General features: G+C 43.2%; 1 protein-coding gene across 3 annotated transcripts in view; it reads right to left on the bottom strand.

Moving 5' to 3' along the window:
- The window catches only part of LOC115122269 (myosin-binding protein C, fast-type-like), a 63,316-nt gene that overhangs the window by 20,576 nt on the left and 15,889 nt on the right, over positions 1 to 26,851 (bottom strand). For 2 of the 3 annotated variants that reach the window (XM_065010267.1, XM_065010265.1), the window contains exons 3-24: positions 10,746 to 10,820; positions 10,479 to 10,627; positions 10,208 to 10,325; positions 9,920 to 9,968; positions 7,590 to 7,613; positions 7,088 to 7,144; positions 6,833 to 7,005; positions 6,481 to 6,613; positions 6,132 to 6,256; positions 4,931 to 5,036; positions 4,622 to 4,782; positions 4,318 to 4,483; positions 3,740 to 3,846; positions 3,578 to 3,607; positions 3,326 to 3,465; positions 2,974 to 3,133; positions 2,593 to 2,697; positions 2,201 to 2,389; positions 1,944 to 2,078; positions 1,611 to 1,778; positions 1,359 to 1,447; positions 889 to 1,084 (exon numbers count right to left, since the gene is read on the bottom strand). In XM_065010267.1, the coding sequence (XP_064866339.1) occupies positions 889 to 1,084; positions 1,359 to 1,447; positions 1,611 to 1,778; positions 1,944 to 2,078; positions 2,201 to 2,389; positions 2,593 to 2,697; positions 2,974 to 3,133; positions 3,326 to 3,465; positions 3,578 to 3,607; positions 3,740 to 3,846; positions 4,318 to 4,483; positions 4,622 to 4,782; positions 4,931 to 5,036; positions 6,132 to 6,256; positions 6,481 to 6,613; positions 6,833 to 7,005; positions 7,088 to 7,144; positions 7,590 to 7,613; positions 9,920 to 9,968; positions 10,208 to 10,325; positions 10,479 to 10,627; positions 10,746 to 10,820 (2,655 nt within the window). The remainder of the gene's footprint in view (positions 1 to 888; positions 1,085 to 1,358; positions 1,448 to 1,610; positions 1,779 to 1,943; positions 2,079 to 2,200; positions 2,390 to 2,592; positions 2,698 to 2,973; positions 3,134 to 3,325; positions 3,466 to 3,577; positions 3,608 to 3,739; positions 3,847 to 4,317; positions 4,484 to 4,621; positions 4,783 to 4,930; positions 5,037 to 6,131; positions 6,257 to 6,480; positions 6,614 to 6,832; positions 7,006 to 7,087; positions 7,145 to 7,589; positions 7,614 to 9,919; positions 9,969 to 10,207; positions 10,326 to 10,478; positions 10,628 to 10,745; positions 10,821 to 26,851) is intronic. The other variant, XM_065010266.1, reaches the window with a different exon arrangement.

Raw genomic sequence — 26,851 nt, 5'->3', positions numbered from 1 at the left:
TGGAACATCCAGATGCTCTTTTGCGAACTTCAGATGTGCAGCAATGTTTTTTTTGGACAGCAGTTGCTTCTTCTGTGGTGTCCTCCCATGAACAGGGTTTTACATATCGTAGACTCGTCAACAGAGATGTTAGCATGTTCCAGAGATTTCTGTAAGTCTTTAGCTGACACTCTAGGATTCTTCTTAACCTCATTGAGCATTCTGCGCCGTGCTCTTGCAGTTATCTTTGCAGGACGGCCACTCCTAGGGAGAGTAGCAACAGTGATGAACTTTCTCCATTTATAGACAATTTGTCTTACTGTGGACTGATGAACATCAAGGCTTTTAGAGATACTTTTGTAACCCTTTCCAGCTTTATGTAAGTCAACAATTCTTAATCTTAGGTCTTCTGAGATCTCTTTTGTTCAAGGCATGGTTCACATCAGGCAATGCTTCTTGTGAATAGCAAACTCAAATTTTGTGAATGTTTTTTATAGGGCAGGCCAGCTCTTACCAACATCTCCAATCTCATCTCAATGATTGTATTCCAGGTTAGCTGACTCCTGACTCCAATGAGCTTTTGGAGAAGTCATTAGCCTAGGGGTTCACAAACCTTTCCCAACCTACAAGGCGAATGTTTAAATGATGTACTCAGTATAGACAAGAAAAATACAATACTTTGTTGGTTATTAGTTAAAGCAGACTGTGTTTGTCTATTGTTGTGACTTGGATGAAGATCAGATCTAATTATATGACCAACTGATGCAGAAATCCAGATACATCCGAAGGGTTCACATACTTTTTCTTGCCACTGTACATATGGCCTCCATCCCAAATGGAAACCCTATTGCCTATATAGTGCACTACTTTTCACCAGAGCCCCTAATGATGTTGGTGCCAGTGACTGACCTACGATCTGGATGTGTATGTCAGCCTTGTCCTGCATGTTGTCTATCTGGACAGACAGGGTGTACGTCCCAGAGTGGTCCCTTTCTGCTGAGCGGATGAACAGGATGGTGTCAAAGTCACTGGTGCGGATGCCCACCGACTTATTCTCCAGGGGCTCACCATCTTTCAGCCAGTTGACCACGGGGCGAGGCTTCCCCTGGGGAAACAGAGGGGTGATATGGTCAGTGAATGAAAAGGACATTTACTGAATTAAAGAGTGAGATGCTGCTACAGGAGAAGTGCAGGAGAAACACCCTAAAGTGAGAAAGGTGTAGACTGGCAAGAATATCCCATTTTCTGATTGGTTTATTTTTGCATTACAGGACAATGATTGCTCTTCTTTTCACACACTGAGACCCAGATAACATGAAGTCAGCCCTGCCTCTAGCCTGGGGAAGATTACTACTGTGTGGTACTAGGTGTTCTCAGACCTGGAAGGGTATGACCAGGTTGATCTTCTCGCCCACTTTCCTGATGAACTTGGTTCTTAGCTGGCGAGGCAGGCGGATCTTTGGGTACTCTGAGACATGGAGGGAGACAGAGAGGAATGTCAACACAGAAGTAATGGAAGTGGCTGTGTATACCGTGTGTGTCAGAGGTCTATGGAAAAGTGTGTGTGTGTGTGTGTGTGTGTGTGTGTGTGTGTGTGTGTGTGTGCGTCCATGCATGCGTGTGAGTCTGACCCATGATCTCTCTGATGATGACAGACTGTTTCATGGTGCAGGGGGGGCTGCGTCCAGCGATGTTCATAGCCACCACTCTGAACAAGAGCTTCTCTCCTGTTGGCAGCCCCTTCACACGGTACGTGTTCTTGTCCACTGGCTCCTTATTGGCTTCCACCCAGTTATCCTCTGAGGGATGGACCAATAGCAGAAGAGTATTCATTGTCATCCACTTGGAAATGAGATGGTTCATCTGTAGGTTTTATAGGAATTCTATATAGGAATTCTATGGGAGCGATTAGTGAATTAGAAGGAATAATAATGTTATTGAACAATCCCCAAATCCTCCTTCACCTCCTTCTTTGCACCACTCGATTATGTACCCGTCAACGCCCCCTGCTCCAACCCTCTCTGGAGGACGCCACTTCAGGGCACAGGTGCTGTCTGTCACATCCTCCACCGTCAGACGAGTGGGCTCACTGGTAGGGGCTGAGAGAGAGAGAGAGAGAGAATAGTTAAGAGGAGAGGAAGACCGAGGTAAGCTGTATAAGTAGAGTATCAGGAGATTGAAAGGCTTCTCTCCACTGCTCTAGTAATAAGTGTCTACCCACCTATGGGCATGAAGGGCTTTGAGTTGCCGCTGGGCTGGGAGATCCCGATCCCGTTGACAGCAAACACTCTCATCTCATAAAAAACACCCTCAATCATCTTCTTAGCCTCGTACGTGGTTGACTCAAACACCTCAAAGTTCAGCTTGGTCCACCTGGAGGAACCCTGCTTCTTCCTCTCCATCAGGTAGCCTGCGAGTGACATCATCACATAGCGACATTACATCATCACAAAGCGACATCATCACAGAGAGACATCTTCACAGAGCGACATCTTCAGAGAGACATCATTAGATCTTACCAATGTAATGAGAAAGGTTAACAGATGCCTGTTAACCCAGAGGAAAGAGAGTCTGATAGCTCAACAGATAGATATAAAAATAGGAAAGGTGCACCTTTGATGGGCGCACCCCCGTCAAATTTGGGGGGATCCCATGTAATGGTGGCTGTGTCCTCGCCAACTCCCATACATCTGACGTTCTCTGGAGGGTTAGGCACATCTGGAGTGGACAGGGGGAACAGTCAGGACAGAGGTGTTCTTACCAGCTCAGAATGGGTTCTAACTTAATGTCACATCTATTATTGAATCTCTCTTTGTGAATTGTTTTTACATATCTGTTTACATATATATTGCATAAGAGGGGAGAACAAGACACAGAGAGAGAAAAGGGAGAGAGCAGGGAGATGTGGGGGAAAGAGGAGAGGAGTGTAGAGAGAGAGTAGACGACTGGAAAGAGAGAGGAGAGAGAGAGAAGGAAACAGAGAATACCACTGACCAACAATCTTGACATTGAGCTCAGCCCTGTCCTCTCCAGCTGGGTTGGTCACTATGATGGAGTACTGGCCTTCGTCTGGCCGCTCTGCCCCCTCAATGACAAAGCTGCTCAGAGTGGTCCTGGTTTCCACCCTCACTCTGCCCTCCGCCTCCGATATCACCTAGAGACAGGAACAGGGAGGGCACTTAGACAACTGGACTGACACTGTCTGGTGATTCAGCTACTGGGTGTAACTTGTATGGCCTAATGGTTGATTAATGTGAGTGACACCCTGCCTTCCTTAGAGAAGCATGCTGGGGCAGGGGTTTGATGTGTGTGTGAGGAGGATGTAACAGAAAGACTAGATCCTCACAGTGTCTCCTTTCATCCAGCACACAGTGGGGACAGGCTCTCCTGTGATCTCCACATCAAGGCGGAGCTTGTTGCCAGCCACCACAACAATGGTGTTCTTGCTGCCCGTGCTACTGGTGTCCAGGTGGATTTTGGGAGGGTCTGTGATGAGCGGAGGAATGTCAGAGAGGGACTGGGTGATTATCACAGTATTAAATACACTGTAATAAATAGGTAATGCCAACGGATGATAGGTGACAATAGCCACACCTACCTTGGCGTGGAACATATTCGATCTTGATTTCTGAGATTAACAGGGAAAACACATTAATCAGTATCGTTTAAAATGCAGGCTCTGCTTCATTGTACTCAGTAAAACTTAGAGGAGTCTCTCTCTCTTTCTTGCTCTCTCTCACTCACTCACTCTCTCACTCACCAATGAAGTTGAGTTTAGCGGAGAGGGAGAGTGCGTATCCTTCAGGGACAAAGGTGTAGTTTCCTTCGTCCTGCGGCTTCACATCATCAATCGTCAGCTTGTGGATCCTGGAGAACCAAAGGCAACCCAACGTTACCAAGGAGACAACAGACACTTGCAGTGACCCACAATTATGCAAAGCACAGTTACCCTGGCAACATGCTTCATTATGCAATATCAAGTAAAAAGACGCATGGGAAAGCTCCTTCCCTGCATGACCAGTGTTGCCATGGCAAAAAACAACTGCCATAGGTGGGTCTAGCTAGTGAGAATATGTACTGTACTGACAAGATCCCATGGAGAAGGAGAATTTGAGGATGTTCAGGCCTGTCTGAAGTTACTGCATTTACATTTACATTTAAGTCATTTAGCAGACGCTCTTATCCAGAGCGACTTACAAATTGGTGCTTTCACCTTATGACATCCAGTGGAACAGCCACTTTACAATAGTGCATCTAGGTCTTTTAAGGGGGGGGGGGGGGGGTAGAAGGATTACTTTATCAACTCAATGCGGACCCCCCAGCAATGTGATGCCATACCTTCCGATGTGTGACATCTTGATGCGGTTGCCGGGTTTGACCTCCACACCGTCCTTGAACCACTTGCCCACCACCTTCTCATCAGACACCTCACACTTGAACATGGCCTGTTCACACGCCTTCACCGACAGGTCAGCTATACTCTGCAGAACCTCCAGCTCCTTGGCTGAGCACCAGGGGTAGAGATGAAGGGAAGGAGAGAGAAAGAGAAAACAGAAAGAGACAGCATTTCAGACTCTTCCAAAAATGAAGTTAATAAAACATTTCCTTATTTAGTGTACTGTATGATATCCGGAAGTGGTACCTTCCACTTCCAGTTCTCCTTTGGATTCTCCCCCATTAGTGTAAACATAGTACATTCCGATGTCCTCTATGGTTGCTTCATTGATGACCAGAGTGTGTTTCTTCCCATCCTTCTTTATCCTGTACTTCCCATCCTTGGTCAGCTCAACTCCATCTTTCATCCTGAGCCCGGGTGAGACACACACAGACATAGAAATAGCGTTTAACAGCGGAGTCACATATACACACAAATGCCACAGCTGTAACAGAGATTGATTGATTTAGTTACTTAGTCAATTGAATAAAAAGGGTATTAGTATGAGTCCCTCACCATTTGACGTTGGCTCCTTCCTCTGAGACCTCACACTCAAACTCCACCTTCTCTCCCACCACTACATGCACATCGTCCAGCAGCTTGGTGATGGTGACCGGGGGCTCTGTGGATAGACACAGCCGTCAACACAACTCATACACCTCATACAAACACCATGGGGAAGTTACACACATACACAACCACACTTACAGGAAAATTCACCAACAAAGACTTGATCACTCAACACCAAAGTAAGCAGAAGAATAAGGAGGAAGAAGTGGAAGAATGATGAAGCTGTAGATTTCATGGCACAGCACTGTGCTATGAAATGTGCTAACACAAAGACACAAACACCTAACATGTACCAGACCGTACCAGGATTCGATACCATGTTTCACAACAACACAATGTCCTCCATAGTCTCCGTTAATACTGCTATAGAAACAGAGAACTGAGCTGTTGTGGTACGGGGGAGACTGTACCTCAGGTCTCTGGGAAGGTGACATCATCATCACTGTGTCAATGCGTGATGCTAAGCTAACATCCGTTAGCTGCCGTACTCTACATCCACCTCCCTCTGACCTCCTTTTCCTCAGCAACCTCAGCAGATGATAGACATCAACTCTGGTATCTGAGTCACGGCACCACTGTAACATGAACCCGTCCGCTGCGGGCTCCCATACAGTACCATGCTCACAACAACAACAACGTACTCCGAAGGGGGGACAGTACTTCAGGTCTCCAGAAGGTGACTGAACTGTGTGATCGATGCGAAGCTAGCTTCCATCCGCTAAACACACGTACACCTTCTCTCACATTAGACACATCAACATGTACGGCATTGATATAAACACTGACAGAAGCAGTAGGGACGTCTAAATACACACAACAACATACTGTGGTTGTCGCACTGGAATGGTGTCTGAGAGCAAAGCACGTGATGATTGAGGAGCAAATGCATCTTTGCCCCTCTACCCAAAATCAACAAGACACACAGAACACGCATAAGACACGCTACAAACCGGACAACAAATATAGGACGACAACGTTGTGCAAACTTACTGTTCATAGACATTAATACACACATACATATAAACATTGAGACATGTACTGCATACACAGTAAATGTTGACAGACCCTATACACTCAAAGACACTGAACTAAGCAGGGAACAACTCCCTCCCCTCAAACACCCTATGTAAAGATGCTGAGTGTTTACCTTTGACAAAGACTTCAGTGAAGCTCTTCTCCTCTCCCACCACACACTCATAGGCTGCATCGTCAGACAGGTTGCTCTTGTTGATGGTGAGTGTCCGTTTGTTGCCCACGCACTCAAACACATACCTGACATGACAGACAGACAGGGGCAGAGAGAGACACTGGCAGAAAACAGAGAGGACAGACAGACACTAGTGACCGAGTGTCGCTCACTCAACTCATCGACAAATGAATGACTCACACGCTCATATAGTCAAATATACTGACAATCGCACACACACACACACACACACACACACACACACACACACACACACACACACACACACACACACACCAGCCAGTCTCACTTGGCAGAGGGTTTGATCTCCACTCCGTTCTTCAGCCATTTGACCTGAACGTTGGGGTCATGGAGCTCAACATGCATCTGGGTCCTCTTGCCCTTGTCCACAGAGTAACATTGCTCTAGCTTCTTCAGGAAGGCTGAGGGAGGGAAAGAACCACTGTTATGTCTCCAGCCTTTACACACCAGACACAACAACCAGAATAACCCAAGCAACACTACACCAGACTACCTTCCTTTCAGAGCCCCTCAGGCATTCACTATAATAAAACATTCCCTGTCCCAAACACTCTCAAGTAGAAATGCCCACAGCTTGCCTACTTCCTCCTCCAGTATCCCCCCCCCTTCTCTCCCCTCACCATCACTCTTCTTGGGTTCCACCTTCTTCATCTTCTTCAGTCTCTTGAGCAGGCCCCTGAGGTCTGTGATGCCATAGTCAAAGGCAATCTTCTCATAGTCACATGGCTTAGCATCCTTCAGGATCTCCCACACATCCACATCCTCTTTGGGCTCGTCCCTCGCCTTTTTTTCCCTGAAAGAGAGGGGGAGAGGAGATTGATTGTGTGTGTGAGAGTATGTGTGATTGCTCATAATGGAGTTAACTCCACTCCTACCTTTTTTTGAGGAGGGCACTGAAGTCCAGGTCACCTGCATCCTCTCCTGCATCTCCCCTGGGGACAAGAAAGGGTACGAGTGGGAGAATTAGGTTTCCTACAGTGTTAGGTCAGGTTAGAGGAGTCGGTCATTTCAAACATAACATACAGTATACTGTACATACAAATATACTTGTTGTATATTAAGGTTTCACATAAGATCAATCAACAATGAATAGCTGTGCTATTTCAATGCTATAGTAGTGAATCATTGTTAGTTTACAAAAAATATGGAAGTGAACGAATGGTACTGGACATACAGTAGATGGTACTACACTGTACCCTGCTAAGACGAACACACACACACAAACATCCACACCCACATTCACTTTCCCTGACATCACCCTGACATATTGATATAAAAGTTATAACAGGTCGGAATTCTCATATACTGTACACACAAATATACAGACAGTACACTGTGGTTGCACAGTATCGCACAGTGTCTGTAGCCATGTCTTACCCTTTTTTGGCGCCTTTTATGCCTCTGATAACACAAAACAGGATGGTAATGAGTGAGCATATAGAGCAGAGCATAAGGCGCATACTGACACTTTGCCCGCCTAAATTCAATGGGACATAAAAAACAGCATACTAGACACACACACACACACACACACACACACACACACACACACACACACACACACACACACACACACACACACACACACACACACACACACACACACACACACACACACACACACACACAGTATTGACCTCTATTTGTTACTGTATGTAACGCAAACACAGATACACTGTACTTGTACAAGGCTGTACATTGACACATATATACAAGGTAAATACTGTGTAAATGTACACGCACAGGTACTGCTGATACACACCCACACAGAGCTTTTCTTACACTCGCATAAAGATCCACACATATGACACCTCATGATTGCATCTCTAATGTATGTAATCCATGGGAAATATACACTAGTTCCACTGAGGCCTTGTCAATGGGCCAGAAGTACAGTAGCAGAAATAGCCTCACATGACAAAAAACACATGAGGGGAAGCACGGGCTATTTCACATCTGAACACACACAGTGGACAGATGAAGAATTACAAAGGTGGGAATATGGAAGCACACGGAAGGGAATCCCAAATAATATATTCTGAACACACACAATGGATTCAGGTTCTGGAAGAAGCTTAGGACAAGGCTGCCTTATAACAGAGAGGCAGCAAGGCCAGACACAGAATCGCTGAGGAGGTAGATGGGGGTACACACGGATGAATCGCAATGACTGGATTCTCCATACTTACTGACAGTGGGAGTGGGAATGCAAAGACCACCACATACTGTGGCAAGGTCAACACTAACCCATCCAGCAACCGTTGGGGTGTTGAAGGTTTTTTGGCATCTTGAGTTTTCACACTTTAATTCACACTTGTAACGCATTTATTTTTTCATATCTTTTCATTCTCTTTTTCTTTTCTTCATACCAAAATTCACAAAATAAACAAATCACAATATGAAATGGTCCTTTGCACATTGTGCTTCCTGTTTTACCCTTGCTTTTTCTGTCTTTTTGTCTGATTAGGAGAGGAAATCATATTTGAAACAGTAACTAGAGTGAACTGACTGGCGGCAGCACTATGCCAACAAACAGGGATTTTCTACAGCTTCACAGTGAGAGACAGAGCTGCTGCACACATATTGAAACAAGTCTTTGGAGACAGGGAAGAGAAGACACACGAATACAGAGATACAGAGATATACATAGTGAACAGACACCGAAATAGAAACACATGGACACAACATACAACTGAAACATAAAAACACACAAACAAACATACAGGTAAGTCACAGAGACACATTAGTAAGAGACAGAGACATACCAGTAAGTCACAGAGACACACCAGTAAGTCACAGAGACACACCAGTAAGTCACAGAGACACATTAGTAAGTCACAGACACACCAGTAAGTCAGAGACACACCAGTAAGTCAGAGACACACCAGTAAGTCACAGAGACACATTAGTAAGTCACAGAGACACACCAGTAAGTCACAGAGACACATTAGTAAGTCACAGACACATTAGTAAGTCAGAGACACATCAGTAAGTCACAGAGACACACCAGTAAGTCACAGAGACACATTAGTAAGTCACAGAGACACACCAGTAAGTCACAGAGACACACCAGTAAGTCACAGAGAGACATTAGTAAGTCACAGAGACACATTAGTAAGTCACAGAGACACACCAGTATGTCACAGAGAGACATTAGTAAGTCACAGAGACACACCAGTAAGTCACAGAGACACATTAGTAAGTCACAGAGACACACCAGTAAGTCACAGAGACACATTAGTAAGTCACAGAGACACACCAGTAAGTCACAGAGACACATTAGTAAGTCACAGAGACACATTAGTAAGTCACAGAGACACCTTAGTAAGTCACAGAGACACACCAGTAAGTCACAGAGACACATTAGTAAGTCACAGAGACACCTTAGTAAGTCACAGAGACACCTTAGTAAGTCACAGAGACACAAATAGACATGAATGCACAGATAAAGACATAGAAAAGGCAGATGTATAGTACAATGACAGACATACAGTGAAGCCAAAACGCACACAGACAACGTGACTTGACACAGATATACCAAAGACACCTACAAACACAGATATGGGAGCCAGAAAGACAGTCAGGGGAAGATATACTCACAGAGTGGGACAGATGCCCGGAGGCAAAGATAGAGAGAATAACCAACATATGTGGGAGAGAAAGACAGATGATATGTTGAATGGAACCTCCCTGACAGTCACACTCACGATCGCTTGAAGGCATCCAGGATGTTGGCGGGCTGCTCCTCTTGTACGGCTGAAACATGACAGAGGGAGGGAACGGTGAGAGGAACACTGGACTAACTGACAGACAGTTGAAAAATCAGGAAGAATAATGGACTGAGTACTGACACTGAAACACATATACACTACCTGCTTTATCATTAAACATTCTGTATCAAATATTGAATGACTTACTGACAAACTCACTGACCACAGGTTAAGTGACAGATACATGACTAAATGGCTGACAATGATGGCCTGGGAGGGTCCCACCTTCCACTGTGACTTCAAATGTACAGCTGTCACACTTGTCTTTGGAGGTGACCTCACAACGGTAGCCACCTGCGTCTCCTTCCACTACTTTGATGATGCTCATCTCATATGTGTAGACCTTGTTGAGATAGGGAGAGAGGAAGACATACACCCTTACAATATATACACACACACACACACACAGTACACACAAAATAGTAACACAGATGTACAGTAGACTTTCACTTGTGCAGATTTGAGAGAATGTGAAAACAGTGACACACACACACACCTTGGAGTTCCTGTCATAGGCCTCTTTAAACTGCACGTGCTTGCCAGCCTTGCTGCCCAGGTCCAGCCACTTCCCTTTCAGCCATTTCATGTTGGGCTTCCTCAGCAGGTCAGATGAGTCCACTTTAGCCACAAAGGTGACGTTCTTCCCTGACACCCACAATTTACATCAGCAATCAGAAATTCTGACCTCTGGATAATGGTGTTTTTAGGGTTGTTACAGTGCTACAGTATGTCTCAGAGAGGGGCAAGAGGGCAGGGGTCTCACCTTTGATTACTGTAGTGCTCTCTGGCCTCTCTACAAATAGTCCGGTCAGCTCGGACTGTCCCCCTGGGACAGTTTCTAAAAGTAGGGAGAGGTCATAGAGGTCAGGGGTTAGAATAAAGTCATGGATAACTGCTCATCAGACATCATAGACACAACAACATCAGTGAACAGACAAGTAGAGGCAGAAAACCAAACATTAGACCATAGCACCTAACCTTTGTTTATAAATACCATTAATTTATTCATATTTTGTCTGCTAGGCAGAAAGATCAAAGGTCAGAGGTAAAGCTAGTCTTTGTTCACCCTGTGACTTGAGACTTCTTACATCCACATTTAGCAACAGCTTTTCTCAAAGACAGAGAAAAGTGCTGCGGGCATGTGTTTCCACTCCCTGAAATGTCTCCATTATTCTAATGGATGATCATGAGAAATCATGACAATGACATCAGTCTTGTATTTAACTGAGGGTCAGTATCCAAGCGTCTAGTCAACGTCAGAAGAGGGCTTCTAACAGCAGTAAGGTAAGCCCACCTGGGAATGAACAAGGAACTAAAAACACATCTGAAGACGTGTTTATCCATCCCTTTCCACTAGTCTTCTCCCACTGTGACAAAAGTAAATATAGCTCTTTAATGTTGTGATATTATCAAAGCATGACTGCTCGCTCCTGTTCCTTTGCGTGCTCCCTCCTTTTCAAAAAAAGGATTGCATTGTTTTGTGTCAGCAGATAGACAAATACAAGCTTAAGTATTTGTTTGTCTTACCATCATCGGGCAATTCTGTATCAGGGAGAAAGAGAGAGAGAGAAACACAGCGGGGGAACACATTAACTGCAGTATCTTTACTGTAATCTGAAGGATGAGCGTTTACTGGGCAGCTATGAAAACCTGACCTGCAGGTGCTCTCTCTCACACACACTTAACGTCTCTCTCTTCCCTCTCTGACTTGGATGAACATTTCCTTTCTTTTCAAAGGTAAAAACTAGACGGTTAATGAGTTATTTCCTCACTCGTCAAATTCAAACCAGTTGGTGACACTGTACTCATCATTACTATTATTATTATTGAGAATTTAGGGGAATTATTAGCTGTGCAAACGGAACACAATTGATTTGTTCTCTCACCTTCTGATTCTGACAAGAGCTCTATGGAAAAAGAGAGTTTATAAGCATAGAGAAGCAGGTAAAAAGCCATATCGATTGACCAATCGATTGGGTGAGAAGGTTGTCGAGAGAATGGAACAAGGGTCAAGAATCAAGTGAGGCCATGCACCTCCATAAACTCAGAGTCACACCGCATATGCCCCTCTCTCTGCTTTTATGGGCTCAGTTAATTTGATTGGAATCAAGTGACCCCTGTGCACAGATCCAGGCTCAGTTCTCTAGTGTGATTTAAATCATTTCATATCAACATCTTTTGCAATACAGTGATCAATGATAAGGGACATGGTATTGTGCAGGAACAGTATTTGAACTAACGCAACAAAACAGCAAAACTTATCATCAACTTATCCTTCTATTAAACCATTACCTTAGTAAGTGCACACATACACACAGGTCACGATATATACCCAGAGTAAATATATACAGTATATATCATTTGGTCATTTGTAATTTAGATTACGTTTTCACTCTGCATCAATTTCAAGTCAAGGTCATTTGATGTTTAATACAATTCCTTCACTTGGATGCTTTGGCGAAACCATGATACTGTATCATGTAATGCCTAATCTCAACAGATCAGGGTTTTCCCCAAAACATGAATATCATATTAAGCACTAAAGATCATCTTAAGTCCATTCATAAGCAATAGAAAAATTATGATTTTATGCCATTTTGCCAATTTGATCTTTCTGTTTTTGGGAAACTCACCGCTGATCTCTAGTAATTAGTATCAGTCGGCGCTGATATCACAACAACTATCTGTCAGACTGATTCTCTGGGTCTAACTCCTCAACAGATGATTCCTAAAGATCTCTACATAAATGATACAGTATCCATAAACCCATCAAATAGGCCTGCAGGATCTTTTCCATTACTGACTGCCATCTACAATGGTCTGTACTGCTACAGTCAGACTATGAAGGCCTTCGCCAGAGCAATCCCAGGATTCAGTAGTCTCCGTTTGTCAGTCCACCGTGACGGACACTCAGGTCACCGACACACCGTGCCGTGACTGAGACTGACAGACATGCACGTTAACCAGGTGATTGACAGGAAGCAGGGAAGCATACGAACACACAAACACAGAGGGGGAGTTGTGTATTGTTTCCTTTCCTTACCATCTCTGCACTCACTTCCCTCTGAATGAAAAGAAACAATTGGTACATAGACATTAGTACTGCGGACATCGAAGGGTTAAACAACAACCAAATATACTGTCCCTGTGTACGGAGTCTGTGACTGGAGAAAAAAGTTGTGGATATATGAATATATGAAATACTAGATCATAAAAACAAGACATACAAAAATATATAGGCTTACCCATGATGACACTGGCATACATGCTGGTTTATACAAATACACACAAACGCAGAATGCATTGATACATTTGTGCATTCATACAGTCACTGCACTACAATCCTTTTTGTTACAGTACCCTTCCTTGTCTCAGGGTGCCTCACCTCTGATAAAAGAAAGTAAAAGGTTTTATGGTTAAGTATGAGGAGAATGCTAATATATACAGTATCAGTCAAAAGTTTGGACACACCTACTCATTGAAGGGCTTTTCTTTACTTTTACTATTTTCTAAATTCCAGAATAATAGCAAAGAAATCAAAACTATGAAATAGCACATATGGAATAATGTAGTAACCAAAAAAGTGATATATTATATTTCAGATTCTTCAAAGTATCCACCCTTTGCCTTGATGACAGCTTTGCACACTCTTGGCATTCTCTCAACCAGCTTCATGAGATTTTCACCTGGAATGCATTTAAATTAACAGGTGTGTCATGTTAAAAGTTCATTTGTGGAATTTATTTCCTTCCTAATGTGTTTGATCAGTTGTGTTGTGACAAGGTAGAGGTGGTATACAGAATATAGCCCTATTTGGTAAAATACCAACTCCATATTATGTCAAGAACAGCTCAAATAAGCAAATAGTAATGACAGTCCATCATTACTTTAAGACATGAAGGTAAGTCAATGCAGAACACGTCAAGAACAGTCGCAAAAACCATCAAGCGCTATGATAAAATTGGCTCTCATGAGGACTTCCACAGGAAAGGAAGACCCAGAGTTACCTCTGCTGCAGAGGACAAGTTCATTAGAATTAAATTCACCTCAGATTACAGCCCAAATAAATGCTTCACAGAGTTCAAGTAACAGACACATCTCAACATCAACTGTTCAGAGGAGACTGTGTGAATCAGGCCTTCATGGTCAAATTGCTGCAAAGAAACTACTAAAGGACAACAATAATAAGAAGAGACTTGCTTGGGCCAAAAAACACGAGCAATGGTCATTAGACTGGCGGAAATCTGTCCTTTGGTCTGATGAGTCCACACTTTTGGTTCCAACTGCCATGTCTTTGTGAGACGCAGAGTAGGTGAACGGATGATCTCCGCATGTGTGGTTCCCACCATAAAGCATGGAGGAGGTGGTGTGATGGTGTGGGAGTGCTTTAATGGTGACACCGTCTGTGATTTATTTAGAATTCAAGGCACACTTAACCAACATGGCTACCACCGCATTCTGCAGCGATATGCCATCCCATCTGGTTTGCGCTTAGTGGGAATATAATTTGTTTTTCAACAGGACAATGACCCAAAACACACCTCCAGGTTGTGTAAGGGCTATTTTACCAAGAAGGATAGTGATGAGTGCTGCATCAGATGTCCTGGCCTCCACAATCACCCGACTTCAACCCAATTGAGATAGTTTGGAATGAGTTGGACCGCAGAGTGAAGGAAAAGCGGACAAATAGTGCTCAGCATATGTGGGAACTCCTTCAAGACTGTTGGAAAATCATTCCTCATGAAGCTGATTGAGAAAATGCCAAGAGTGTGCAAGCTGTCATCAAGGCAAATGGTGGCTACTTTGAAGAATCTAAAATCTATTTTGATTTGCTTAACAATTTTTTGGTTACTACATGATTCCATGTGTTATTTCATAGTTTTGATGTCTTCACTATTAATCTGTAGAAAATATCTGGTTTGAGTAGATGTGTCTAAACTTTCACTGGTACTATACAGTATATGCAGAAGCACACACTGAAATACCCACACACACCCACCCAAAAGACACTTCCGCAAATATGTATACAAGATACAAACAAACAAGTAAAAGCTAATATACAGTGCATTCGGAACCTATTCAGACCACTTCACTTTTTCCATATTTTTTTTTATACCTGAAAGCGTTATTGTAAAATGGATTCAATATTTTTTTTCAATGGAAACAAGATGCACCTGAGCTCAATACCGAGTCTCATACAAAAGGTCTTAATACTTATGTAAATAAGGAATACGTTTTTTATTTTTAAGAAATTTGTAAAAACAAATTGTGTTAATGTTGCAGGCTGGGCCCTGTGTTAATGTTACAGGATGGGCCTGTGCTAATATTACAGGCTGGGCCTGTGTTAATGTTACAGGATGGGCCTGTGTTAATATTACAGGCTGGGCCTGTGTTAATATTACAGGCTGGGCCCTGTGTTAATGTTACAGGATGGGCCCTGTGTTAATGTTACAGGATGGGCCCTGTGTTAATGTTACAGGCTGGGCCCTGTGTTAATGTTGCAGGCTGGGCCCTGTGTTAATGTTACAGGATGGGCCCTGTGTTAATATTACAGGCTGGGCCTGTGTTAATATTACAGGCTGGGCCTGTGTTAATGTTACAGGATGGGCCTGTGTTAATGTTGCAGGCTGGGCCCTGTGTTAATGTTACAGGATGGGCCTGTGTTAATATTACAGGCTGGGCCTGTGTTAATGTTACAGGATGGGCCCTGTGTTAATGTTACAGGATGGGCCTGTGTTAATATTACAGGCTGGGCCTGTGTTAATGTTACAGGATGGGCCTGTGTTAATATTACAGGTTGGGCCTGTGTTAATGTTACAGGATGGGCCTGTGTTAATGTTGCAGGTTGGGCCTGTGTTAATGTTGCAGGCTGGGTCTGTGTTAATATTACAGGCTGGGTCTGTGTTAATGTTGCAGGCTGGACCTGTGTTAATGTTGCAGGCTGGGCCCTGTGTTAATGTTACAGGATGGGCCTGTGTTAATATTACAGGCTGGGCCTGTGTTAATGTTACAGGATGGGCCTGTGTTAATATTACAGGCTGGGTCTGTGTTAATGTTGCAGGCTGGGCCCTGTGTTAATGTTGCAGGTTGGGCCTGTGTTAATGCTGCAGACTGGGCCTGTGTTAATGTTGCAGGTTGGGCCTGTGTTAATGTTGCAGGCTGGGCCTGTGTTAATGTTGCAGGCTGGGCCCTGTGTTAATGTTACAGGATGGGCCTGTGTTAATATTACAGGATGGGCCTGTGTTAATATTACAGGCTGGGTCTGTGTTAATGTTGCAGGCTGGGCCCTGTGTTAATGTTGCAGGTTGGGCCTGTGTTAATGCTGCAGACTGGGCCTGTGTTAATGTTGCAGGTTGGGCCTGTGTTAATGTTGCAGGCTGGGCCTGTGTTAATGTTGCAGGCTGGGCCTGTGTTAATGTTGCAGGCTGGGCCTGTGTTAATGTTGCAGGCCTGTGTTAATGCTGCAGACCAGAAAACATCTTAGCCTCAGTAGCAGGCTGGGCCTCTGTTAATAAAAGATCATGAGGATTTAGGGGATACATTTAACTAACATGAGTTGTTAAGCATGAGGCACGCATTTTAAATAGACAAACATACCACTCACCCACACACACTGTACAAGTGACATGTTAGGCCATCTATAACAGAAAATGATAACATATTAGGCAGGGGGTGAAATAACTTAGTAATGCTAGCATGATGCGCCAGACACTCATACATACAATCACACAGGTACACTTCCACATAATAGTAGGCACACACACACTAACATGACTAGTAATGCTAGCATGGTGCACATTGCACACCCACTCTGTACAAGTAACACATCCAGACAGAAAAGCTTATCCTTTGGAGCAGGCTGGGTCACTTACAGCCCCCAACCCCCCTCCCCCCCCTAAAACCTCTGTCGGGGTCTCAACCCCCATTGATTTTGTTAGCCAACCAAATCTCGCTCAGGGCCCCCAACAGGCTAAAGCCGGTCCTGCACACAAGCACACACATCACATACACATTTTACAAGTGACACAATAGGCCAGAAAAGCTCTTGCCATCTGTAACACCATCTGCTAATGAAAATGATAAGATATTAGGCAGGGCATTAATTGAGAATGAGTAGAATTAGAAAAACTGTTTTGTCCATTTGTAAAACTAGCATGATGCACCTTATCCACACATACAGGTACACTTCCACATAACAGTATGCACACACATACAAGTAACACATTCAGCTAGAGAAGCACTTACCCTCTGCAGCAGGCTGGTTTTGGGGGATGAACTGAATAAGTAGTATTGCACCTTGTAAGCATTCACACACACACACACGTACACACACACACATTCCGTACAAGTGACATGTTAGGCCAGAAAAGCTCTTACCCTCTATAGCAGACCGGTCTTCTGCCAAGAAAGTGAAGGGCTTTTAGAAGAGGAACTTGAGTAATTACTGAGTAAATATGGCATGATTTACACACACACACCTGTTCATACATAAAGCTATCTTCATACATTGCATACACTCACGTAAGTATCACATTCAGCCAGGAAAGCTCTTACCCATTATAAATAAGAGGGTTTCAGGAACCGGACTTAAATGTTGAGTAGAGCTGCCTTACATGATGTAATATGAACTCACCCATCCACATAGTGTACACAGACGCAACTAACACATTTAGCTAGAAAAGCTCTTACCCTCCGTAACAGGTTCGACCACTGTCAATACAATGACAGAATTTCAGTGATATGAACTAGACTGTACCAAATTATCTGAGTCTGTACCAAAGCTAGCATCAATGCAGTATGTATACAGATGTAGGTCCTTAATTTGACCACTCTTTTGTTGATCAGAATTTTCCTGCACAGCAGGAAATGCAAACTTGTTGTGCACTCAAGGTTTAAAAAGGCTTCCAAAGTTTATAATTTCCACTTTAAAACGTCAGACTTGATTTGCCTTAGCGTGAAGTGTATCCCTACAAAAATATCCATGAATTATAATCAACATAATAATTCACATTTCCAGTTACTGCAGGATTATTTTCCTGCTGTAGCAATCTGGCTCAAATTAAAATCCTACATGTACACTCTCACACACACATAAATTACTCGTATACCCACAAGCAAATGCCTCCACCATCTCTCTGATGAACCGTAGATAACACACTGACTTCAACTTAATGCTGTGTGTGTTATACATTGAAGGACCATATTAAGCCAGAACAGCTCTTACCCTCTATAGCAGGTTCGCCTTCTGTCAGTAAAGATAAACAGGGCTATCAGGGAGGACGACTGGACTTCATTGTTGAATAGAGCTGACATGATGCACGGTGTACACATACAGCACTCTCACAATATATGCAAACTTACCGTGTACACACACACAACAACCCATGTGCTCGTGCTGCATACACTTATTTAAGTAATTCATTCAGCCACAAAAATGTTTCCCCTCTATAGCAGGCTGGGCCTCTGTTAATACACACAAATGGATTTCAGTAGGAGGTACTGGACTTAAGTCTGTATTGGAGCTAGCATTATGTACAGACAGTCACACGCACATACACACGCTGACACACCCACACACACAGACGTACAAAAACAGATACAAACATACAACACGGACAAAAACCTATACCTGCACACATCCACATGCAATACATCCACAAATGACACAACAGAATAGCTCCAACCCTCTTCAGCAGGCTGGGCCTCTGCCACTAAAACGAGAGGATTTCAGTGTGGAATAAGTGTGTAATAAAGGTGGTATACTGCAGTAGCAGACACTCACACAAACTCACACACTGAGTACAAGGAAATACACATCCGAAACGTTTCCTGAACAATCCTCCACGTATGCACGTATGCATACACTGTAACAAAAAGATGTTGATTCAACGTACAATTGTTTTTTGTTGTGAGTTTGTTGAACAAACTGGTTGTTTTACAAATGTACGTTGATCCAACAGATTCTTTTTTTTTACAGAGTACACACACCACACAATAAAAAATAATAAACACACTCACACAGACCACACCACACACACCCACATACATACACCCACACCCAGATACATACACGCACCCAGAAACACACACTCACACAGACCACACCACACACACCCAGATAAATACACGCACCCAGAAACACACACTCACACAGACCACACCACACACACCCAGATAAATACACGCACCCAGAAACACACACTCACACAGACCACACCACACACACCCAGATAAATACACGCACCCAGAAACACACACTCACACAGACCACACCACACACACCCAGAAACACACACTCACACAGACCACACCACACACACCCAGATAAATACACGCACCCAGAAACACACACTCACACAGACCACACCACACACACCCAGATAAATACACGCACCCAGAAACACACACTCACACAGACCACACCACACACACCCAGATAAATACACGCACCCAGAAACACACACTCACACAGACCACACCACACACACCCAGATAAATACACGCACCCAGAAACACACACTCACACAGACCACACCACACACACCCAGATATACACACGCACCCAGAAACACACACTCACACAGACCACACCACACACACCCCATACACACACGCACGCCCAGATATACACACGCACCCAGAAACACACACTCACACAGACCACACCACACACACCCCATACACACACGCACGCCCAGATATACACACGCACCCAGAAACACACACTCACACAGACCACACCACACACACCCCATACACACACGCACGCCCAGATATACACACGCACCCAGAAACACACACTCACACAGACCACACCACACACACCCCATACACACACGCACGCCCAGATATACACACGCACCCAGAAACACACACTCACACAGACCACACCACACACACGCACACCCAGATACATACACGCACCCAGAAACACACTCCAGTGCTTGCCAAAATAACCCACATAACAAACATCACCTCAACCTTAACATAGCTCTTACCAACTGATTGGTGACCTGTTATCTCAGGTAACAAAGAAAACAGAATAAGAATCAGAAGAATAATGACTAATATATAATTTAAATGAATATAGTCTGCTTTGTCAGGCATAAACCGGTAGGATATTGTGATAGGCGTGAATATAAACATGTGAAGCCTAAGTTAGTTAAGTGGATTGGCGTTCTGTCTGATCAACACTGTCATGGTGCGTGGTGAGAATCATGCATGGCCACTGTCTCATCCCCACAGAAAGCTACTTCTGTGATTGGTCTTAGAGGCCTTACCATGATCCTCCGCTGGCTTCGCTGAGTAAGGGAAAACAGTTAACCGACATTACATTGGAATGATGAGGGGATGGTTATGCCCTACTGACTAACAAACACACACAAAGGGACACAGGTTAACACACACACCACACACACACATGCCCTGTTCTCACCCACCCTTATCTGTAAAAAAGAAAAAATTTAAAAAGAAAAAAGGAAAGAAAAATTGAATCAGACATTGATTGTAGTATAGGCCTAACCATTCATCGAAGTATTTCATGTATAAGTATTTGTCATTCATTTGTTATGAGTGGACTCACCAGCAGGTGCTGCTGCAGCCTTATCTGTCTTGGCTGCTACAATTAAAGACAAACATATACAATAATGAATAACTAAGTGACATATGTTTTCATCTGTAGTATGTAAAGAGGGCAAAGGTTAGATTCCAACCATACCATCTCGAAAACATCATGGACCATAAACTTACAATATAGTTGATATAATATAAAATAATCACCACTGTGAATTACCAATATTTGACTTCACACTGTGCAAACATGCATACATACAAACATTCACAAATGATTTGAATGCACATGTATTATGTAGAAGTCTAGATATGCATAATCCACGCATGCACACAGCACTGTAGTGTAAATTCAGAATGTTGATACATTAATGCATTCCCATGTACATTGTACATACAATATTATACCGGTACGTAGACACATAACACATAAGTTCATACGATAAACAAATATATATTCTAATGTAACCACAGAGGAGTTGCACATTCACTCAACCTTGCTTTGTGCAGTTCTTACCAATTTCTTCAGGCTTTGCCTCTGGCAAAGAAAGAGTATTGGAATTGGAGTCAATGTAAGTACACTGTATATAGAAAAAAAGGTTGGCGTTCATTGGGATGACTCATGTACTGGAGGCAGCTCTGCCATGTAGTCACTAGCTTGCACAGCCACAAAATCATAAAATAATTAACCCTAACCTTAACCACACTGCTAACCTCACGCCTAACCCTAATCTTACATTTATTTTTTACAATATATAGCTAATTTTGACTTTGTAGCTGGCCCATCTAGTGGATATCACTCAATTATGCCTCCAGGACAAGATTCATCCCAATAAACATCAACATGCTATAGAAACAGTGGCTACTGTGTGTATATTCTTGATAGAGATGGGACGTTTTAAAGAGAAGATCATTTTTATTTTTTATTTCACCAGGTAGGCTAGTTGAGAACAAGTTCTCATTTACAACTGTGACCTGGCCAAGATAAATCAAAACAGTGCGACACAAACAACAACACAGAGTTGCACATGGAATGAACAAACATACAGTCAATAATACAATAGAAAACGTCTATATACAGTGTGTGGAAATGAGGTAGGATAAGGGAGGCAAGGCAATAAATAGGCCATAGTGGCAAAATAATTACAATATAGCAATTAAACACTGGAGTGATAAATGTGCAGAAGATGAGTGTGCAAGTAGAGACACTGGGGTGCAAAGGAGCAAAATAAATCAAATAAATAACAGTATGGGGATGCGGTAGTTGGATGGGCTATTTACAGATGGGCTATGTACAGGTGCAGTGATCTGTGAGCTGCTCTGACAGCTGCTGCTTAAAGTTAGTGAGGGAGATATTAGTCTCCAGCTTCAGTGATTTTTGCAATTCGTTCCAGTCATTGGCAGCAGAGAAATGGAAGGAAAGGCGGCCAAATGAGGAATTGGCTTTGGGGGTGACCAGTGAAATATACTTGCTGGAGCACGTGCTATGGGTGGGTGCTACTATGGTGACCAGTGAGCTGAGATAAGGCGGGGCTTTACCTAGTAAAGACTTATAGATGACCTGGAGCCAGTGGGTTTGGCGATAAATATGAAGCGAGGGCCAGCCAACGAGAGCATACAGGTCGCAGTGGTGGGTAGTATATGGGGCTTCGGTGACAAAACGGATGGCATTGTGATAGACTGCATTCAATTTGCTGAGTAGACTGTTGAAGGCTATTAGGGTTTTGATAGGGTTTATCAAAAGCATCTTAGTCTTGAGGCTGCGTTCTTTGATATTTTTCAGTAACTGACTATCCTACCGATCCTTGACTTTGGCGATGTCATTTACAATGACTGTAGAGATGAAGTCTTAGTTACTGAAAAACAAACTGAACCACACAGTAACGGTAATGATCTCTGGCTCAAACTCTGGCCGGACACATGGATCTGCCATCCAAAGCTATAATTTGTACAGACAGTGTCCTTGTTCAGAGCACCTGTTAAAGTGAGAACATAAATAGTCTCAGTGCCTTGGGGTTTGTAGTCAGCTAAATCCATTAAACTACTCAACCACAGAATGTAGAACATCAACCAAGTCTCCCGAACCATCTCCATCTGATCAATCACAACTGACTTTTCAGAACTATTGTCCCATGAGTATACCGAACTGCGATTCTGAGATGTCAGCCTTGGCCTTGACACTCTGGTTGCGCTGAATGACCCTGGCTGTGTTCTCAGTGTTGGCATACTGATCAACTGACACATCTATTTTTGAAAAGGTTTGTTTTTCAGGCAGCAATATGTTAGCGTTCTCAGCACATCTAGTTTTATTCCTGGCAACACCCACTGTCTTAGGTCTCAGGGGGTCTTTGACGCCCAGGGCATTAAAAGCCTTCTTTAGCCCAGGTTCTGAGCCTTTTTTAGCAGGCCCAGTCCATAGATGGAGGGTAAGTGGGTCAGTGAAGTGCTGATGCTCCATTTGCTGCTCAGTCCACTATTGTTGACTGGGATGGGTGTTATGCACCATTGAGCACATGCCATGAGACGGTAACCCCCCGATGACAAGGCCTTGTGTACTAAGCTGGCACAAAGCATTTGTTTAACGACCCATCATGACATTGTTAAATGACACGGGATGAGTGGCTGTTGTGAAGCACGGGAGAAATATGGAACATGTAGTGACTATCACTGCATGGTCTCCTCTGTGACAACAGTGTAGAAGTCAGCAATCAAAATGACAAATCCTGTCCCTATACTACAGTATGTTCCAGGATGGTGGTTACCAGTCAAATCCCCTGTTCAGATTCCCATGAAAATGTATGATAGCAGAAATTGATAGATGAGACCATCCCTAGATTCCATTGCTAAATATGATGCCTTAGGATACTATAAAAACAGGCCGGAATTTGACAAGTGATTGTCTTTGGTTAGACCAACACACAACCCCTTCTCTCCTTCAGGCCTTCAGCCCAGTTTGGCCAAGGCTTCTCTCTGGTTACGACCTGTCAGCACTCTCTCTATCACAGGCCAGCTCAGTGTCTGTCTGTCTGTCTGTCTGTCTGTCTGTCTGTCTGTCTGTCTGTCTGTCTGTCTGTCTGTCTGTCTATCTGCCGTATTCATACCAAAAGTTCTAAGTACAGCGTTAAGTCATAGAGCGCGCGAGAGAGAGACAGACAGAATGACAGACAGACAGAAAAGATGAGAGCGAGAGAAAGAGAGAAAAGAGAGCCGAGAAATGAGAGAAAGTGAGAAGGAGCGAGAGGGAGAGGTAAATGAGAAAGGCCATCAGGGGTCAGATATGGTGAGAAGTGTTCAGTTGAGGGCTTGAGGGTCAGCTCCATCAGATTTAGTCATGGGAGAGATGGATACCATGGTGTATATTTAACAAATATCCTGTGAGATAGTTGATGAACCAGTGTTTGATTTCCTAAATTTCTCTACCCAAGCTGCCCCATCACTGTCAAGCCATCCTCTAAATATATACTGAACAAAAATATAAATGCAACATGTAAAGTGTTGGTCCCATGTTTCATGAGTTGGAATAACAGATCCCAGAAATGTTCCATATGCACAAAAAGGTTATATATCTCAAATTATGTGCACAAATCAGTTTACATGTTAGTGAGCATTTCTCCTTTGCCAAGATGGCATATCAAGAAGCTGATTAAACGGCATGGTCATTACACAGGTTGTCACGGACGTCCTCCTCTTCATCTGAAGAGGAGAGGCGAGAAGGATCGGAGGACCAAAATGCAGCGTGGTATGTGTTCATCATGAATTTTAATAAAGAAAACACTGAACACTGAAACACACTATACAAAAAACAATAAACGAAATAACGACCATGAAGCTAATGAGAACTGTGCTGACAAGCAATCAACATAGACAATCACCCACAAACAAACAGTGAAACCCAGGCTACCTAAGTATGATTCTCAATCAGAGACAACTAATGACACCTGCCTCTGATTGAGAACCATGCTAGGCCGAAACATAGAAATCCCAAAATCATAGAAAAACAAACAGACTGCCCACCCCAACTCACGCCCTGACCATACTAAATAATGACAAAACAAAGGAAATAAAGGTCAGAAACGTGACACAGGTGCACCTTGTGCTGGGGACAATAAAAAGCCCCTCTAAAATGTGCAGTTTTGTCACGCAACACAATGCCACAGCTCTCATTTTGAGAGAGCGTGCAATTGGCATGCTGACTGCAGGAATGTCCACCAGAGCTGTTGCCAGATAATTTAATGTTAATTTCTCTACCATAAGCCGCATCCAACGTCATTTAAGAATATTTGGCAGTACGTCCAACCAGCCTCAAAACCACAGACGTGTATGGCGTCGTCTGGGCGAGCAGTTTGCTGATGTCAATGTGAACAGAGTGCCCCATGGTGGTGGTGGGGTTATGGTATGGGCAGGCATAAGCTATGGACAATGAATACAATTGCGTTTTATCGATGGCAATTTGAATGCACATAGATATCATGACGAGATCCTGAGGCCCATTGTCGTGTCATTCAAGTGATGGAAAAAGTACCCAATTGCCATACTTGAGTAAAAGTAAAGATACCTTAATAGAAAACGTAAAAGTGAAAGTCACCCAGTAAAATACTACTTGAGTAAAAGTCTGAAAGTATTTGGTTTTAAATGTACTTAACTGTCAAAAGTAAATGTAAATGCTCAAATATAAGTAAAAGTACAAATCATTTCAAATTCTGTATATTAAGCAAACCAGATGGCGCCATTTTCTTGTTTTTTATTTTATTTATTGGATAGCCAGGGGTACACTCCAACACTCAGACATCATTTACAAACGAAGCATGTGTGTTTAGTGAGTCCACCAGATCAGAGGCAGTAGGGATGACCGGGGATGGTCTCTTGATAAGTGTGTGAATTGGAACCTTTTCCTGTCCTGCTAAGCATTCAAAATGTAACGAGTACTTTTGGGTGTCGGGGAAAATGTATGGAGTAAAAAGTACGTTATTTTCTTTAGGAATGTAGTGAAGTAAAAGTAAAAGTTGTCAAAAATATAAATAGTAAAGTAGGGTACAGATACCCCCAAAAAATGACTTAAGTATTTTTACACCACTGTGTCATTCATCCGCTGCCATCACCTCATGTTTCAGCATGATAATGCACAGCCCCATGTCGCAAGGATCTATAGACAATTCCTGAAAGCTGAAAATGTCCCAGTTCTTCCATGGCCTGCATACTCACCAGACATGTCACCCATTGAGCACGTTTGGGATGCTCTGGATCGACGTGTACAACAGCGTGTTCCAGTTCCTGCCAATATCCAGCAACTACACACAGCCATTGAAGAGGATTGGGACAACATTCCACAAGCCACAATCAACAGCCTGATCAACTGTATGTGAAGGAGATGTGTTGCGCCGCATGAGGCAAATGGTGGTCACACCAGATAGTGACTGGTTTTCTGATCCATGCCCCTACCTTTTCTTTAAGGTATCTGTGACCAAAATCCATATCTGTATTCCTAGTCATGTGAAATCCATAGATTAGGGCCTAATGAATTTATTTCAATTGACTGATTTCCTTATATGAACTTTAACTCAGTAACATCTTTGAAATTGTTGCGTTAATATTTTTGTTCAGTATACACACACACACACACACATATATGGATTAAGGATATCATATTCTTTCTCAAAACATACAGAATCTTTCAACATTCGTACCAGGTAGCCTGAGTATTTCTTATATATATATACACACACACTCTCTCAGCACTCTCCCCCTCGACTTCTCCCTCGCTCTCTCTCTCTTTTGAAGGGTAACCTCTGTGGAATGTTCTTAATCTCTCTTGACATTTCCCCCTCTTCCTTCTCTGTGTGCTTCTCCTCCCTCAGATACAGTAGTAGTATGGCATAGACAGTCTACTGCCATGTGTGGCCTCATTTTATACATCACTCTCAAAGGCTTAATCTTTGAAGTGTTCGCTAATTTCATCACTGACCCAGCTCACATTAGCAAGAGTTGTCTTAAAGAGTTGAATCTGTGATATCTTGAAAAGAACATATGTTTGTTTTATACTACCATTAGAGTTATATATTTTAGCCTTGCGGTAATGCATCTACAGTATGCTTGGTGAGGATTCCTTTTCCTAAGCCAATGTTAGAGAGCTTCTGAAATACCTGCCTATAGGCTCTTTAATGTAGGGGCTGACGCTGGAGTAGAGAAGCAGGTACGGGGAGTTGAACATTTAATGAGGAACAGACATGGAACAAGACAGGAACAGCGTCAGCACACGGGTAACACAGTGACATACGAGCATTAATCCTGAACCAGGAAACA

Source organism: Oncorhynchus nerka, linkage group LG26 (genome assembly GCF_034236695.1).
Source record: "Oncorhynchus nerka isolate Pitt River linkage group LG26, Oner_Uvic_2.0, whole genome shotgun sequence".
NCBI classification, from domain to species: Eukaryota; Metazoa; Chordata; class Actinopteri; order Salmoniformes; family Salmonidae; genus Oncorhynchus; species Oncorhynchus nerka.
This window is presented reverse-complemented; position numbering and strand designations above follow the sequence as displayed.